The sequence below is a fragment of the Solenopsis invicta genome, chromosome 9 (assembly GCF_016802725.1).
Source record: "Solenopsis invicta isolate M01_SB chromosome 9, UNIL_Sinv_3.0, whole genome shotgun sequence".
In the NCBI taxonomy this organism is placed as follows: domain Eukaryota; kingdom Metazoa; phylum Arthropoda; class Insecta; order Hymenoptera; family Formicidae; genus Solenopsis; species Solenopsis invicta.
Genome location: NC_052672.1, coordinates 12,900,272 through 12,915,257, shown reverse-complemented (window position 1 = coordinate 12,915,257; position 14,986 = coordinate 12,900,272). Strand labels below are relative to the sequence as shown.

Below are 14,986 nucleotides of genomic sequence, written 5' to 3'. Positions count from 1 at the left end.
CCGCTCCAAATTCTCTAACGTCTAACAAGCGACCCTTTCATCCCTCGCAGATAAAAAAAAATAATATATTCTCTTTCCACAAGTTGCAATTAAATAATTGTATTTTAGGACGAAGCTCTTTGAGAAGAGAATACTCTTGTCGCATTAATGCATTCGCACAGTGTTGCTTATGATTATTTTTCATTTATTATTATTATTATTATTCATAACCCATCTGTCGAACAAAGAATGCCACTTATAAGCACATTGTACAAGTGTTTAAAAATATTTACAAACGTTCAGATATATATTTTTATAAGGATTAACGTCGTAGAAGAAATATCTGTTCTCTCTCTCTCTCTCTCTCTCCATCTTTCGCATTTCCGCTGTTTTATTTCCGTTTCGCGTCTTTACGCTCGGCGAATCATTTTTAGAGCTCGCTTCGCCTCGCTACATTCACCTGCTGCCAGACATTTATCATCGTGAAAAAAATAAATCTTTATTTTAAGGCCGTCATTTGAAGTTTCCCTAACTAGGTACTGTCGATAAAATGTACAATGAGAAACACGACTGCGCACAGAGACCGCTCGAATTTGGAATAATCTCTTAACTTCACACGTAAATTTGCGGCTTATTCCTGTACGCGCGCGTTACGCGTAGTTACGTGTGTCACGTATAGTAATTCTGGGTCAACCCCTTACAGCACAGCATCACCGAATACGCGCGCGGTCGATACAAGCCACGAGACGGTTTTATCAAAATTTATATATATTTCTTTCAAGATTTTATTGTGTCATTTGCGCGCGCGAGGAGCTGTCTGTCGTTTCAACGGAATCTTGGTATTATTGCCGATAAAAACATTAAATTCTATATTTCTCCTTTAAAGAGGTAGAGAATACTTTAATATCTATTTTTACACACCGTTGACACACTTGTTTTGCGAGTGCAACCTTTTACGCCGGAGATATGACTACGCGGTAAGGGATTAACGTGAGAAGTAGCGTTACCGTGTAACGCCTTGTTTCCTTGTACGTTCAACCGGCTGGTCAAAAATACTCTTAAAGATATAAAGATATTTCAAAGAGGTCCTCGACTTCGAGCGGATAATTAGGAAGAAAACTGTTCTATTACTTGTTTGTGCTTATCGACCTTAATTACGATAGAATCCAGGAGAGGATCATGCTACTTACTTCGCAGTCCTTCTTAGGAGTGTAAAAAGTGGTAGAAGTCATGAAGGGTGTCAGATAATGTTGTAATATACCTAGCTTGAATTATAATGCGAGGAGCATAGAAATAGTATAACAAAATATATGAAATATTTATAAAATAGCTTCTTCCATCGATATTTGTGAAAACATTTCAAATCTCGCCACGTCGACAACGTGTCTAGTCGAAATTTCAAAGAAATTATTCTTTCTCGTGATTAGTGTTTTCCTTCGCGCGATTGCCGCATGATAAATAGGTACCTGCACTGAATTAAGCCACCTGATTTATTTTATTTTTTTGGAATCTCTATTGGAGTTTTTGAAAATCTGTTTTTAAAAATTCTATCAGAAATCTTATTTTTGCAAACTCTATTTAATATCAATATTTAATCCAATATCAAAAAATGCATAAAGCACCTGAACTGAATAAACCCCACTTCATTTATCTTTTAAAATTTATTAATAAAATGTTTAAAAATAGAATTTAACAGAGTTTTTAAAGATAGGATTTCTTTTTAAACTTCTATTTATTAAAGTTTTTTTTAAAATAAGAATTTTTTTGAAAGCTCTGTTTAATAGAGTTCCGTTTTTTAAAATTTTATTAAACAGTGTTTTAAAAAAATGTTATTTAAAAAAATTTTTGTTAAATAGTTTTATTCATCACAGGTGCAACTTGTATGTATTTTTCGATATCGGATCGTTTGCGATGCGAGTGAACTGAATTTTAATACTTTCTGCCGATAACTGCGGCATGCCGAATTTTTCACAAATCACGACGGAAGTGTTTGAACGAACGTAGTCGTGCATGGCCAAAGCCGTGCCTTATCACATATTTTCAACGTCATTTTTCCTATGTATATGTACATGTCTGATGAATCTAAGAAGTACTTATGACTAAGTGTAAGACAGATTCTCGTGACACAGCTCACGATGGACACACACATTCTCGGCTCGAAGCGGGCTCGAAGTTTACTTTATGCCGTTGAGACAGACGTGTCTGCCGCGTGTCACTTCCGAATTGTCGTCATCGTCGTCGTCGTTTCTTGTGCGCGCGAAACACGCGTCTCGTTATCATCTTTATATCTACTCTTAATGAACATACTACGGATACTCTCTAGATTGGACGTCGACGGTGTACATTGAAATGTGTTGTGTGTGCACATTATTGCTACCCTAACTTTTCGAATAAACGGCTCGTAACTCCTCGTGAAATCTCATGGAATTGCTTCGCGTGAAATGGAACTGCGCGAAGCGTATATTCGACTTATCTTATAGCGCGGAGACATGCAACTTAACGTAGTAGCGAAGACCGGAATGCTCCTCAAGCTGCGCGCTTATACGAGCATGAATTAAATTTACAGAGCGTACAGAACTATCTACAAAATTATATTGTAATTATTTAAGTAAAAAAAACGCGCTTTAATATGGGCTTATATGGGTTAGCGTAAGTTCGTAAAGGTTTTTCAGAGCATTATTATGCGGATTGCAGACAATAGGATAATTATAATTCTCGGTGGTGTTGGACTGTTTCAAAGCATACGTTTTCAACGTACGTATTAATTATGGGATTACATGCGTAGATTGAGGCAGGCGAGATTCCATTTTATCCGAGGGATAAATATATTATTATGGGAACGAAACAGCAGAGACGTATAAAGTCAGGTATTATCCTTTGTTTGGCAGTGAGAAATGCCTAGGACAATATTTATATATATATACGCATATATTTAATATCGCTTAACCCTTGAATGCACGATTACACTTTAAGAAAATTCGTTATAAGACGTTTATAAAAACGCAAAAATTTCTGAAAAATTATGTATTCAAAAATTACCCTTACTGGAATACATTATCTATATGTTATTCATCGACTGATGTTAAACGATAATGTAATATTAATAAATTATATATGTATATATCGCTGGACGAGATATCGTAATTGGATATTGATATACATATGCGTATTAATATCGTAATAAAGTTTAAAAAATATTTTTATGTATGTAACATTTCCTGCCTCGGTGCCTCAACAGAATATTGTAAGCAACATTCGCTCTGATATGCATGTTACGTCAGTCTTAATTTATTTCATCTTGTAATCAAAATAACCGGATGCATTCAAGAGTTAAATATTACAACGAGATCGTGAATTGACGTTAACGGTGAAAGGAAACGTAAATGTCAATTTACGAGTAATCTAGTGTCGCGTCAACGAGCACATGTTTACGTTACGATAAACGTTACGTAAATCATTATGCGTATCATTACGTCACCTGGCTTGAATATGTACTATCAGCCACGATTTGAAATAACCACCTTTTGATCAATCTCGCATCATCGTTCATCCATTTCCGTTGAGCATCGCGATCAATCCCCGGGAGTTTTCTGCGCACGGCTTTATTTGATCAGAAATTATTCCACTCTGCCCGTATAACATTAAACCACCGGGGATATTTATCCCAACGAATGCCCAACAGTTTGACAATATTGTGATTAACCTGTCAATCAAACATTATTGCCGCGGGCCTGTAGCTTTTGAGTTATCGCGGTGCTCGGACCGACCAGCGTGCTCGGACCGACCAGTTCTCGCGAGCCTCCGCGAATTGAAATTTTCCAGGCGTTCCCCTTTACAGCGCGCGTAAAAATATCTGATAGATTCGCTAGACTTTACAATCTCCTTCTTCTTCAAATCCGGCCTCTTTCCCTATCCGCCTCGTTCGGGAATCTTTTAAATTATTTTTTTCGCGCGCGGGAAACGGACGGCTCGCGTGAATTAACCAGCTCAGCTGTTGAACGAATCGAACTTCAACGAGCGTGACTCCGGAAGACGTCGTAACGCCTGGTACAGCGACGCGTTGTCGGCGTCGCCGGCGCTGAAACGGTGCCAGAGCTTGTTGTCGGGATCCCAAGCTGAATTCGGCGGCCTGTACAATCGAGGAATGTGCCGAGCGTCGCGTGTAATTCCAAAAACGTAACTGTCGTTTCCTGAAATCGGGTTAAAAACATCTTAACCGTAGGTTGCTATCTCTAATCTTTTTTTTCTACGTCGTTTTACTATTATGGATCTGGGATCCAAAGCACCTTCATATCTTGGGCAAACATTAGTATCTTTTATCTCCTTCTTTTTTAATCAAAACGCGCCAAAGCCTCCTTAATAGAACTATATAAGTTTTATTTGGTGGAACCATAAACACAGAAAAGAAGTTATAGAGGTTTAACTCGGCAGTAGCCATTTGGGATGTTTTCCCACCCCAGCAACGAGAAAATAAAGTTTACTGATCGAGAATTCATACATATTCTTTTTACATTTTTTTAAAATATTGAATATAAAATTTATAAAATAGTAATATAAAAATAGATCTCAAATAGATTATAAAACTACAATAAATTTCTTTTCCCGAGTTAAACAAAGGAGAACATTTACATAGGTAAACTTTGAAAGTTTCTGCTGAGGTCTCCCAGAGCCATGATAGTAACCTAAGGTTAAGACGATCAGTGTCCGGTAAAATGTGGTCCGCCGAGTCGATTAACGCAATCTATAAAGTGAATCAACCGTTGCCGCAGGATTGGCGGAATTTGAAATTGCGTAGATTATTGCGGGATTAATTTATATACGGTCACAAAACCAGTAAATGAACAAAACAACTTAATATAAATTACATTTTTCGTTGAAAAACAAAATTTTAATCAAATCTGAAAATTATATCAAAAAGATATCAATTAATTTGCAATTTATTATTTTAAAGTTTTATTATTTTAATATTTTTCTTAAACAGTCATTTATTGGCGATTGTTCAGCGACTGGTGCGGTGACCCCATACGATGAATATAAATGAGCTTGTCGGGTGTGTCGTGTCATGGCGGGATTATTTTTCACTTGGAGATATTCTTGTCGAGACAGAAAAAATCCGTTAGAAAAACATACGCGTACGAGGATATCCCATACAGTATTCTGAGATATCCCCTTGCAAGGGGGTATCTCTTTGGCGATTTAAATCCACCATTACATAACGAGATGTCTCTACTTCATCAGAAAAACGTATTTCTCGTTTACAGAAAAACTCCTGCCATAGGGGAGTACTTTCTCCTCGGAAGAATATATTCCCATTGCTGAAACATTGAGAAATTTTCGCGAATTCACGTATGTATGAGCCTATCCTCCCTGCAATGAAAATCTCCTCCATAATATATGAGTATTTCATCCACAGGGGAGAATGTACATTTATTCTTTAAGAAGAAGTTATTTTTTCCCCAAGTGTTACGCACGCGGTAGTTTATGTGTACCCTCTGCACCCAAGAGACTCTGCCTCGAACCGAAGAAAAATCTTTTTCTCATCAAGCTATTGTTTTAATAAACTCCCTCGGCAACCCCTCCGTTTATGAGCCTAACGCGTTAACAAAAGTCCCCTATATAGCGGCTCGGGATGAAATTACCTGTAGTCAGAGATTGCGAGGGCGACTGGTGCGGCGAGCCCGCCAAAGGTGATAAGGGTTCGTAGGGCGGCGGCGGTGGCGAAGAGGGCGACGGCGTGGGCGACGGCGGCGGTAGCCTGAGAACGACGTCCGGATCGAGGCCGAGGGCCTTCAGGGCCCTGCGTGGGTTCGCGCGTACCCACGACTCGAACAGGTCGACCGGCCAATCCGTCTGCGTCGACGCATCGATCAATCTCGCCGGCGGATTCCAACAAATGGCGTCCGGGGGATGGGACGAGCTCCTCGCGAGGACCCCGCTGCCGCGGCTCGCCGCCGGGGTCGGCAGATTCGGGTTACTCTGGGGTGAGCAAGCGAGCATCTGCAGCGCTTGAATGGCGTTGCGCACCTGTCGATTCAACATGCGTTTTACTTTAATCTCACGGCCGAGTTTGTCTCGAATAATTCACGACTGTTCCGAGTTTGTTCAAATGGAATTGAAAAAGAAAATAAAAACTGAAAACACGGTTCTACACTGAGAGAAAAGTATGTTTGTCATTCGTGTTTCTAACTGTAATTGGGCGGTGTTGGCAATAGTAACATTACGTGCGCAGTTCCGCCAACTATAAAAAAATTTTACCATGCATAAAAATTATTACTATAAATATTCATATAATATACAATATAAAGAAATGATTAATAACTAAATAGTTATAATTTTCAAGATTAATGCAACTATAAATGGCACGAAAAATGATTATAGTTGAATTGTGGCAATGGCCATCACCTTTGTCTCTCAGTGTGCAAAATAAATTTTCTCGAAGCGATTTTCCTTAAAATTCATTCGTTTCTTATGCATCTTACATGTTTTCATGAAAAATACGTCTCACTAAAGAAATTATTGTAAAACGTTATAAAATTTATTAATGTCATTAATGTCAGTTAATGCCACAAAGTATTCAAATAACACATTATGTCAACGTTTATCTTGAAAATTTAACGCAAAATATTTTACAAGCAGCGATTTCAATATAAAAATAAAATACTTTTTACGGCGCAAATTCTTAGAGCCAAGTCGCTAAGGACCGAGAAGCTAGCAATAGCTGAGTGGGTGTAAAACAATTTCACATAATGACTCTCTGAGTCGGATTGAAATGAAGGATCCATATAAAGTACCTCGCAACTGAGCGTCGCAACGTCCTGGTGCAGCGTGGAAAACTGATTATCGAGTCTCTCGACAGATCCGCGGATGTGCTCCTCTACAGATTCTTGCGCGATCACTTGAGCTGCTCTTCCTCCTCGTAGCAAGACTCCCCTACCTGCTCGCCTTCCTTCCCTGTAATCCTCCCTGATATTGCAAACAAAGTTAACTTTCTCCCTCATTATGAGAATATTCGAACCGAAATATCAAGAGTTCGGCGAGGACGAATCACGGTGCGAAAATATCAAAGTGAGGAATTCAAAAGTGGATTACATTCCACTACAATTTATCAGCGATATAGGTATACCGTCGTCTAAAGCCGGATCGAACGCGACTTTCGGATATTCCCAAGTTTTTTCGTGCGGAAAATTGTGTTATCCTACAATTGAGGATTTCTTTCTTCAGAAAGGGTCTCGACAAATTGCGTGTCTTACAATTCTTAGGTATTTTCCTTAAACTTCAGTTTCATTTTGCACTCAAATGCTACTTGATGAAATAAGTTATCTAAACCGTTATTTAATAAACAAAGTGTCCTTTTTCAATAAAATATGGAAATAATAATGTATCGAACATATGGATATTCTATAAGAGAAAAGTGTTAATAATACTGTTATTTTCCTCAAAAAAGTAGGTTGACATTTAAAAAATGTTTAGTCGGGAAAAGTGAAAAGGCAAAAGGATCCGAACCGCTAGATTAACTTTTTTTTCCACTCTCATGGTCTATCCATTATCTCAACCTTTTTACGCCGCTGAAATTTTTATCTTGTCATCGTTTACTTAACCTTTCTTTTTTAGAGCTTGCCATATTTTATAGAAAAAGGTTCAATGATATTGCAGGATTTTTTTTTAATATAGAATTTTCTTATATATATATATAAAATACGATCTTACCTGAACTTGGCATGCCGCGGACTCGAAGAGCTGTGAAGCGGTGATTTGTTTGGGGGTGAGAGAGGTGAAGTTTCACCCTCCTCGGCTAGATTCTCGTCGTCCTCGCTGATGGAGGGCAGTGTCAATGACGGGCCATTTACATCGGACTCCTGCTAAAATTTACGCGACAAGCAGATTGATAAATTTCACACCTGAACAAGATCCAGTTCAGTGATCTTTGTGTAATAATAGCACATACATCATTTCTTTTTAATAGACATTGAACGTGTAATTTTTTTTACGTGTATATCAAATGTACGTAAAAAATATATAAAGTACGTTATAATTATTCTATTTAAAATTGAAAATATTTAACTTTTGAATTCTTTTTCTAAATATTATAAATCTTTGATAATTAAAATGACACCTGATGCTTTTAGTTAGCTCTACCTCTCCCTCTCAGGAGAATACATGGAGTTAATTACCTCCGCCTCATATCCCTCGCGTAAGTTGTACGTAAGATCGTGTTGTATATCGTGCGCAAACTCGTGCTGGTACTCGGGGTAAAGTCGGAGGACCTCGACCAAGCCTTGCATGTGTATGCACTTCAAATCGCAATATGTTAGCGCCTTGACATCGCAACTGGATTTTACCACATCAACCGAACCAGATCCAGTCGTGCCGCCGCCATTATTTCCGTGCTGCAGATGAACGTTTATGTCGCACCCCACTAAATCTCCCTTCCCTTAAAAGATACGTCAGAGATGAGATCTGCTCGCGGTTTAATAACTTCCTATACGCCGAGTTGCGCGTATCGATGATAAAAAGAAACTCGATTGATTTAAAATTAACATATTTGAAACGCAAAATGTTTAAAGTTTGTTATCCATAATTTAGCAGTCAAATTAATTATAAGTTTACATAACATCCATCCATTAGTTTGCATTTATTACCTAAAATTGCAACCACCATGCTATTTTGCACAACTTCCATAGACCCATTGCACAGATAATAGATATACGAGAGAGCATCGCCTTTGTGAATGAGAAATTCACCGGGGGCACAAAAGTTGTTTCTGATGTGGAGCGAAAGCAGCTTTAGACAACCCTGTGAGGCGGCTTCGAATATTGGTAAACTTAAAATCTCTCGATGAAGATGCATCGAGACATCCCCTCGCAGCTCCTCCGGAAATTGTTTCAAAGTCTACGGAGGGATTATTACATGTTGCAATGATAGACAAATATTGCAGCAATTTGCATTATTTTTATCATTATTTCTCACTTTCTGTTTTATTATATGAACTTATCGACATGCATTATGATAGTCTAATTAAGGAAAACAAAGTCCTTTTACCTCGTGCACGTCAATGCCGTGATTTAATGACCACATAGTTTGAAAGTAATCCTGCATTCGCTGCTTGAGCTCCTCCGGGATTTGATGTAAGACCAGAAAGTCTTTGAGATCTCGTAATTTTGTTTGATACTGTGATCTTCTAGAGTACATTCTTTGAATGATCGCAGTAACATTGCCGAATACCACGGCGTGCATAAGAGCTGTAAATGTAAATCTTACTCACAAAGTGTGACGTAATGACCCGGTGGAGTATATTTAAATGTACGTGGAGTGTGATGCATCTCGCGTTAAATCGCCGTCAATATTGGGAAAGGGACAATTTCCGACTGATTAGCACACGGTGAAATTCATAATACGTCACCAGGGAACTTGACAATTCTTAACGGCAAGTTAAAACTTACCTCCAATTAACATCGTGCAAATAGAGAAAAACTTCTCCGAGAATGTATTTGCCGAGACATTTCCGAAACCTACGGAAGTTAGACTACTGCAAGTAAAATATAATGCCGTAATGTAGCTCTCCGTATGAGTGACGTTTTGCACTGATATTTTCAATTTTTCAGCCAGGGTATGTATCCAGCCTAGAACATATCAATGACAATAACATTTCAATTTTTTGATTTAGCACAGAACTGTTTATCTTAAAAGAACAAAGATCGACGTGTGGAAATACAATTAATTAAATAAGAGCCTCAGCGCAATTTTGAGTGATTTTACATGCATTAATCCGGTGCGCAGTTTGGTGAACTTGAAAAAATGTGTATAAAATCACACAAGAAGTTTCCATCATTAAAATCCAGCTATAATTAGTAATACTTTATTTAATTGGTCTTGTTTATTGCATCTGTTTTTGTCTCGCTTTTGAAGCGCTAATTACCATATTTTCATGCAATTTAATAAAAACGTTATCCGGCTGTACTAGAAATACTAATATTTCTATTTCCATGTTTATATTTTTATGTACATATTTTATATTTGAGAGACGTGGGATTTATATATTTTTCTCTATCCCAGAATGGTTTCTTATACCGAAACAGTTTCTCAATAACAATCCCTACAAATCTTATGCAAGAGCTTTCATGTCGATAGGACTTTTCTATACAGCTTCATATCCTTTTGCGCAATCCTACGTCGCGGATGTGTAGACACGTTTCCTCAAGAAAAACCGTCGAGCGATTTTTATAGGACACGAAGGTTGTTCTTGGATTGTTTTTGCCTAGATATAGAGAACACTTGCGTATTCTCGGAAGGATTGGCATTCTAGCCGTCCTCAAGCATCCGCGGTACTCTCACATTTCCTGTAAAAATTCCACGGCACACACCGTGTCACGGTATACGATTTAACTTGCGACTATTAATTCTTTCAGGGGAACACTATTTTTACTTGATGAATTTCTGTGCAATTTTGCAATTTCGTCAGTTCTGATTACAAATCTCAAGTCAAATTCCAAAAATTCAAAATGACAGATCCAATATAAGGGTAAATTAGTGTAAATAAAGTGACACTTTCAATTTTCGACTTTTTAACAGAAAGATAGAGATTCCAGCTTCAATGTTAGATCTTGCCATAGTTATTGGAACTTGTGACTATAAATTTATAAAAATGGCCAAAAACACGTTTTTGGGGAGTTTCAATCCTTTCTTTCTCGGAAATCGTATATGATGGACAATTTTTTATGTCATGTTTGTATTTGACGCAACTTATTTACTAAAGAACGGCATTTTATTATAAAAGTACAAGAAATTTGTAACAGTGTAAATTTTTATCTTTGCATAGTAAAGACAAGTCATTTTTTTTACTATAAAAAAACTAGTATGTAAATAATTCTGGAAAAAATATATACTATATTTGACATATGAAGAATATTCAGTTTAGTCTTTTATCTTAAATACTTTCCAGGAAACTATTTTTTATAAAAAATACTTTCTTATTTTTTTATAAATAACTATTGTAAAAATGGACAATCAATTACCATATAAAGACCATGGAAAACATGTAAAATAATATAATAATGGAATCATACTATCATTGGTTTCATCATGAGCAGTACATCTTACAAATGAAAAAGAAAAAGATGGGAAGTATACTTCTCTCTAAAAGGGTTAAATGATGCTGAAACGGAACTTTGAAAGATACTTACCGAGATCCCAATCCTTGTCATTCCGCAACCGCTCCTTCTCGGCGATCACGTACCAGATGCAAGCCAACCAATGTGCCACCACAATGAAAAAGAGCATGAGCATCGTTAAAATTACCGCGCTGTACTGCGAATATCTGTCCATTTTTTGCAGCAGTCGCGCGAGTCTCAGTAATCTTGTGAGTTTCACCAAGTGAATGTTACTGTGCGCCGATTCCTGTAACAGAGATTAACAAGGAACATTTGTTTAGCTCTGCTTAACGGCAGCTCACAATGGGATCTGCGCAGCATCTCCGAGATGTAGATGCTTTTAGCAACTTTAATCATATATTTTATTGCAAAAGCACAATTTTACACATAATTTTGTGGGCGATTATTCGATTAAAAGTCGTAACGTTTCAGTCTGGAGAAATTTCCTGTCAAAATTAATTAACAATTAATTTCGACATAAGGCATCGATTTTCTGTTACACCTGGGGCAAATTAATTAGCTCAGCGTCTCTTCATTGAGTTAATGCCTGACGGAAATTTGAAATTAGTAATTACCGCAAAACTGATATTAGGATGCGAAAACCAAGTATCCTTCTACATAAATTTCTCCCTTCTAATTCAAATAGATGCCCTTAGATGCTCTCTTTGCTTCAGTATTTCGTCTTTATTTCAACTTGATTTCCACATGATCGAAAACCGAGAAATTTCTCTTAGGTTAAATTAAAAGTTATAAAGTGCTACAAAGAGTTGAATTCAATTTCTTGCGGATTGCAAGACGAGACGGCATATTCAATAGAAAGGAGATGCAAATTTTGCAAAAAAAAAAAAAAAGAAAAAAGAGTAAATCGTGTAAAGTCATTCGCTTTTTACAAGGAAAGAACTAACTCATAAAGCGATTTGTGAGCGGAATAAGAGATACCTACCTCACCGCTGTAAACGTCTGAGGCATAGAGAAAATCAAACGGCAATGCCGCTACGAAGTCGACAATGAACCAGCCTTTCACGTAATTCACGGCGATGCTTCTGCTATTGCTGACGACTTCGCCCTTCCTGCTCACGTACGTTGTTCTGAAGTTCAAAACGATATCTGGGGAGAAATAATAGAACATACATTCGCGATGCGCACGAAACGATCAGAATCTCTCGCACGTACGGGATATCTAACAACTAGGACGACAATATGGACACAGTCCTCGGAAATTATCAATACGCGATGGGAGAAAAATTTAACGTAAAATTTTAAACAGAATGATCGTCAAGCGTTTAATAATTAAGTAACTTTCGCATTTGAGCTGTTATGAGGGAAAGATTGTGTCAGCAGGGCTGAACAAATTGCAATTAGGACGAACCGATGGTGAATTGTTTGAAATTTAATCTTTTCTTCTGGAGAAATGTCAATTTGGCGCATTTTCGCTGAACATGTGCGGGGGAAAACATTGTTTTCAGTCCGGAGCGTGACAATAATCGTGATTGCGAGCGAATGTAAACGGCGGAATCAGTACGTACATCGCCTAACTAAACGAAGAGGAGAAACGGGCTTTCCCGCTTGTTGTCCTGCCGAGTTTCTATTCCTGCAAACGTATCAAGCAGCTGAGCGAAACTTCGGCTTTGTACGATGAATGCCTTTTAATCCCGTTTGCAAATTGAATTTTAGCCGCGAAATTCACGTTCCACGTTCACTTATCCGGCAAGTAACTTCGTTGTTAAAAGTCGCGGGACAGTCGATATTTCCACGTATCGCTACGTGTCGCTACGTGTGTCGTTAATCCCGCATTAGTCGTAATTTGATAAACTTATTTTACAATCTGTCATTAAAATGTCTCGCGGTGCCACGCACGGCTCGCGCGTGCATCGAGAAAGAGAATGAAAGGTTCGTTCCGATTTATAATGCGGGCGGACGTATCTTTAATATGAATTTTATTTGCCCCGTTCATCTTCATGACAGCGCAATTTCGCTTGACGGTTAAAAATCGATGTTAAACTAGCGAGCGTATTGAAAATGTACTTGTTGTTTATTTACCAAGGTTCGCAACACACTGTATAGCACTCCACGAAATCGTTTACGTCAGAGTTAGCCTGCAGCCCCGATATCGCGGACGATTAAAAAACGAATTCAAAGGATCGGCGTTGTAATACGAGCGACCGCGCGCGCGTTTGTCATTAAAATAAAGAGGCAAAATCGCGTTTTTCATCGTCATTAAATTTCCTCGTAATTGATCCGTTCAATTATCGGAGGCAAATAAACTTCTTTCGAACGTTGACGAAAAGTTAAGGCGGCTTTGTTTACTCGATTAACGCGGATTTAAAGCACGTCGCTATCCACGTCGTTAGCACCCTCGTTGTCGGTTGGTCGGCAGATTCTTACGTTTTCAAGTAAAAATGTTAAAATTACGTAAAAATATTTGCGCGGAAACACTCTTCTGGGATGTTTTTATCTGCTGCGCGAAGACCAAACCGAAAGAAGAAGCCACTCATTACGGCGCGACACGGAGGAGAAAAGAGGGTGGTCGATCGTTTCTCTCGGTTTCGGTCTAACGAGCTCCACGTGTTGCCAATCGAACGATGGGTGGACTTTTCTCATTTCCTTCCCGGAAACATTATTCCAAAACGGTAAAAGCTATCGATTTCTACTACGAGATAAAGAGAGAGAGAGAGAGATTAACGATTAGATCTTGATTTATTCTTTTTTACTTAGGAGCACAGCGCGTTTCACTTACGTGATTATAATATATAGCGCAATGTGTAATGGACCGATGTACGTAATTCGTCGATGTTAAATTGAGATCAATATCGGAAATGGTGAACTAATTAATCTCGTTTATCGGCATGTCGGGGAATAAAAGCACGTTAAGTTTGTACCTTCCTTTTTCTTTTTTAAACAGAGAATCCGTTTACCTGGAATGATCCAGGGAGGATTAGGGTTCAGACGAGAATCTCATCAGCGGGATGAAAGGATAAAGAGAGGTCTAAGGGGGCACACGAGGGTCGATAATTGGAGGTGGGATATACTCACCGAAAATGAAGAGCACTTCGACGACAACGTCACTGACCATGGTAGGCCTATCGATGTTGATGAAGCTCGCGTTATAGGGTACGATTATTGCCACGTAAAAGGTCGCGATGAGAATCAACCAGTCCCAGCAGGATTTAAAACCGCCGTAATGGCTAAGAATAAATTGCGACTTTTTGACGGTTGTCGTTTTGTATTCCGGTAAAGGCGGTGCGGTTGAATGCAGAAGCGTCTAGAATAATATCCAATGTAAGAGGAAGAGAGCTCTCTCGCCCTGTGTGTGTGTTACCAAATTTCTCGGCGGTCTTATAATAACGTAACTATTCCAAAGCTTCTCTCACTCTGTTTCAATAGTTCTAAAGAAGATTACGTCGGATGAAAGGAGAAGCGTCTCATACCATATAATTTCAAATGCAGAACTAACTTGCAAATTGTCATTCGTAAAAGTTGAAACGCCAATTATTCGAAAAACAAATTTCTCTCGCCGCTATAAATCTTTTTGTCGGAAATCTGTATATTATTTTACGATCTTCGCGAGTAAACACAATAATTTATTAACTTCCAGCATAACAAACGGCATATTGTTACGGATAATGAATTCTCATTATTTTATCAATTACCGCGCCATTATAATTTAACCTTGATTTTTCAATAACAGATGGCAGTAATTTTGAAGGAAATAAATAAACGTACATTGTTTAGCTTAATTTTGTGCTTATTGTCCTGCTTGTAATGGCCCGACAGTTGATAAAGGACGGCGCGACTTCTTCTCCTACCGTAATTGGAAGGCGGTGCCTCAGGGTCGATATTGCCATTCGAGTCTGGAATTG

At 38.2% G+C, this 14,986-nt stretch overlaps 2 protein-coding genes across 6 annotated transcripts in view; one reads left to right on the top strand and one right to left on the bottom strand.

Moving 5' to 3' along the window:
• The window catches only part of LOC105198024 (uronyl 2-sulfotransferase), a 56,195-nt gene that overhangs the window by 6,198 nt on the left and 35,011 nt on the right, over window positions 1-14,986 (top strand). The gene's annotated exons all lie outside the window — the stretch shown is intronic.
• LOC105198026 (potassium voltage-gated channel subfamily H member 8) overlaps window positions 164-14,986 on the bottom strand; it is a 31,943-nt gene continuing 17,120 nt past the window's right edge. For 2 of the 5 annotated variants that reach the window (XM_026134686.2, XM_039453584.1), the window contains 12 exons: window positions 14,850-14,977; window positions 14,160-14,388; window positions 12,070-12,233; window positions 11,160-11,373; window positions 9,420-9,599; window positions 9,019-9,218; window positions 8,619-8,868; window positions 8,151-8,410; window positions 7,687-7,838; window positions 6,771-6,942; window positions 5,619-6,003; window positions 3,967-4,169 (listed from right to left, as the gene is read on the bottom strand). In XM_026134686.2, the coding sequence (XP_025990471.1) occupies window positions 3,967-4,169; window positions 5,619-6,003; window positions 6,771-6,942; window positions 7,687-7,838; window positions 8,151-8,410; window positions 8,619-8,868; window positions 9,019-9,218; window positions 9,420-9,599; window positions 11,160-11,373; window positions 12,070-12,233; window positions 14,160-14,388; window positions 14,850-14,977 (2,537 nt within the window). Of the gene's footprint in view, window positions 4,170-5,618; window positions 6,004-6,770; window positions 6,943-7,686; window positions 7,839-8,150; window positions 8,411-8,618; window positions 8,869-9,018; window positions 9,219-9,419; window positions 9,600-11,159; window positions 11,374-12,069; window positions 12,234-14,159; window positions 14,389-14,849; window positions 14,978-14,986 lie in introns of all 5 variants that reach the window. The other 3 variants (XM_026134685.2, XM_011164659.3, XM_011164658.3) reach the window with 3 other exon arrangements.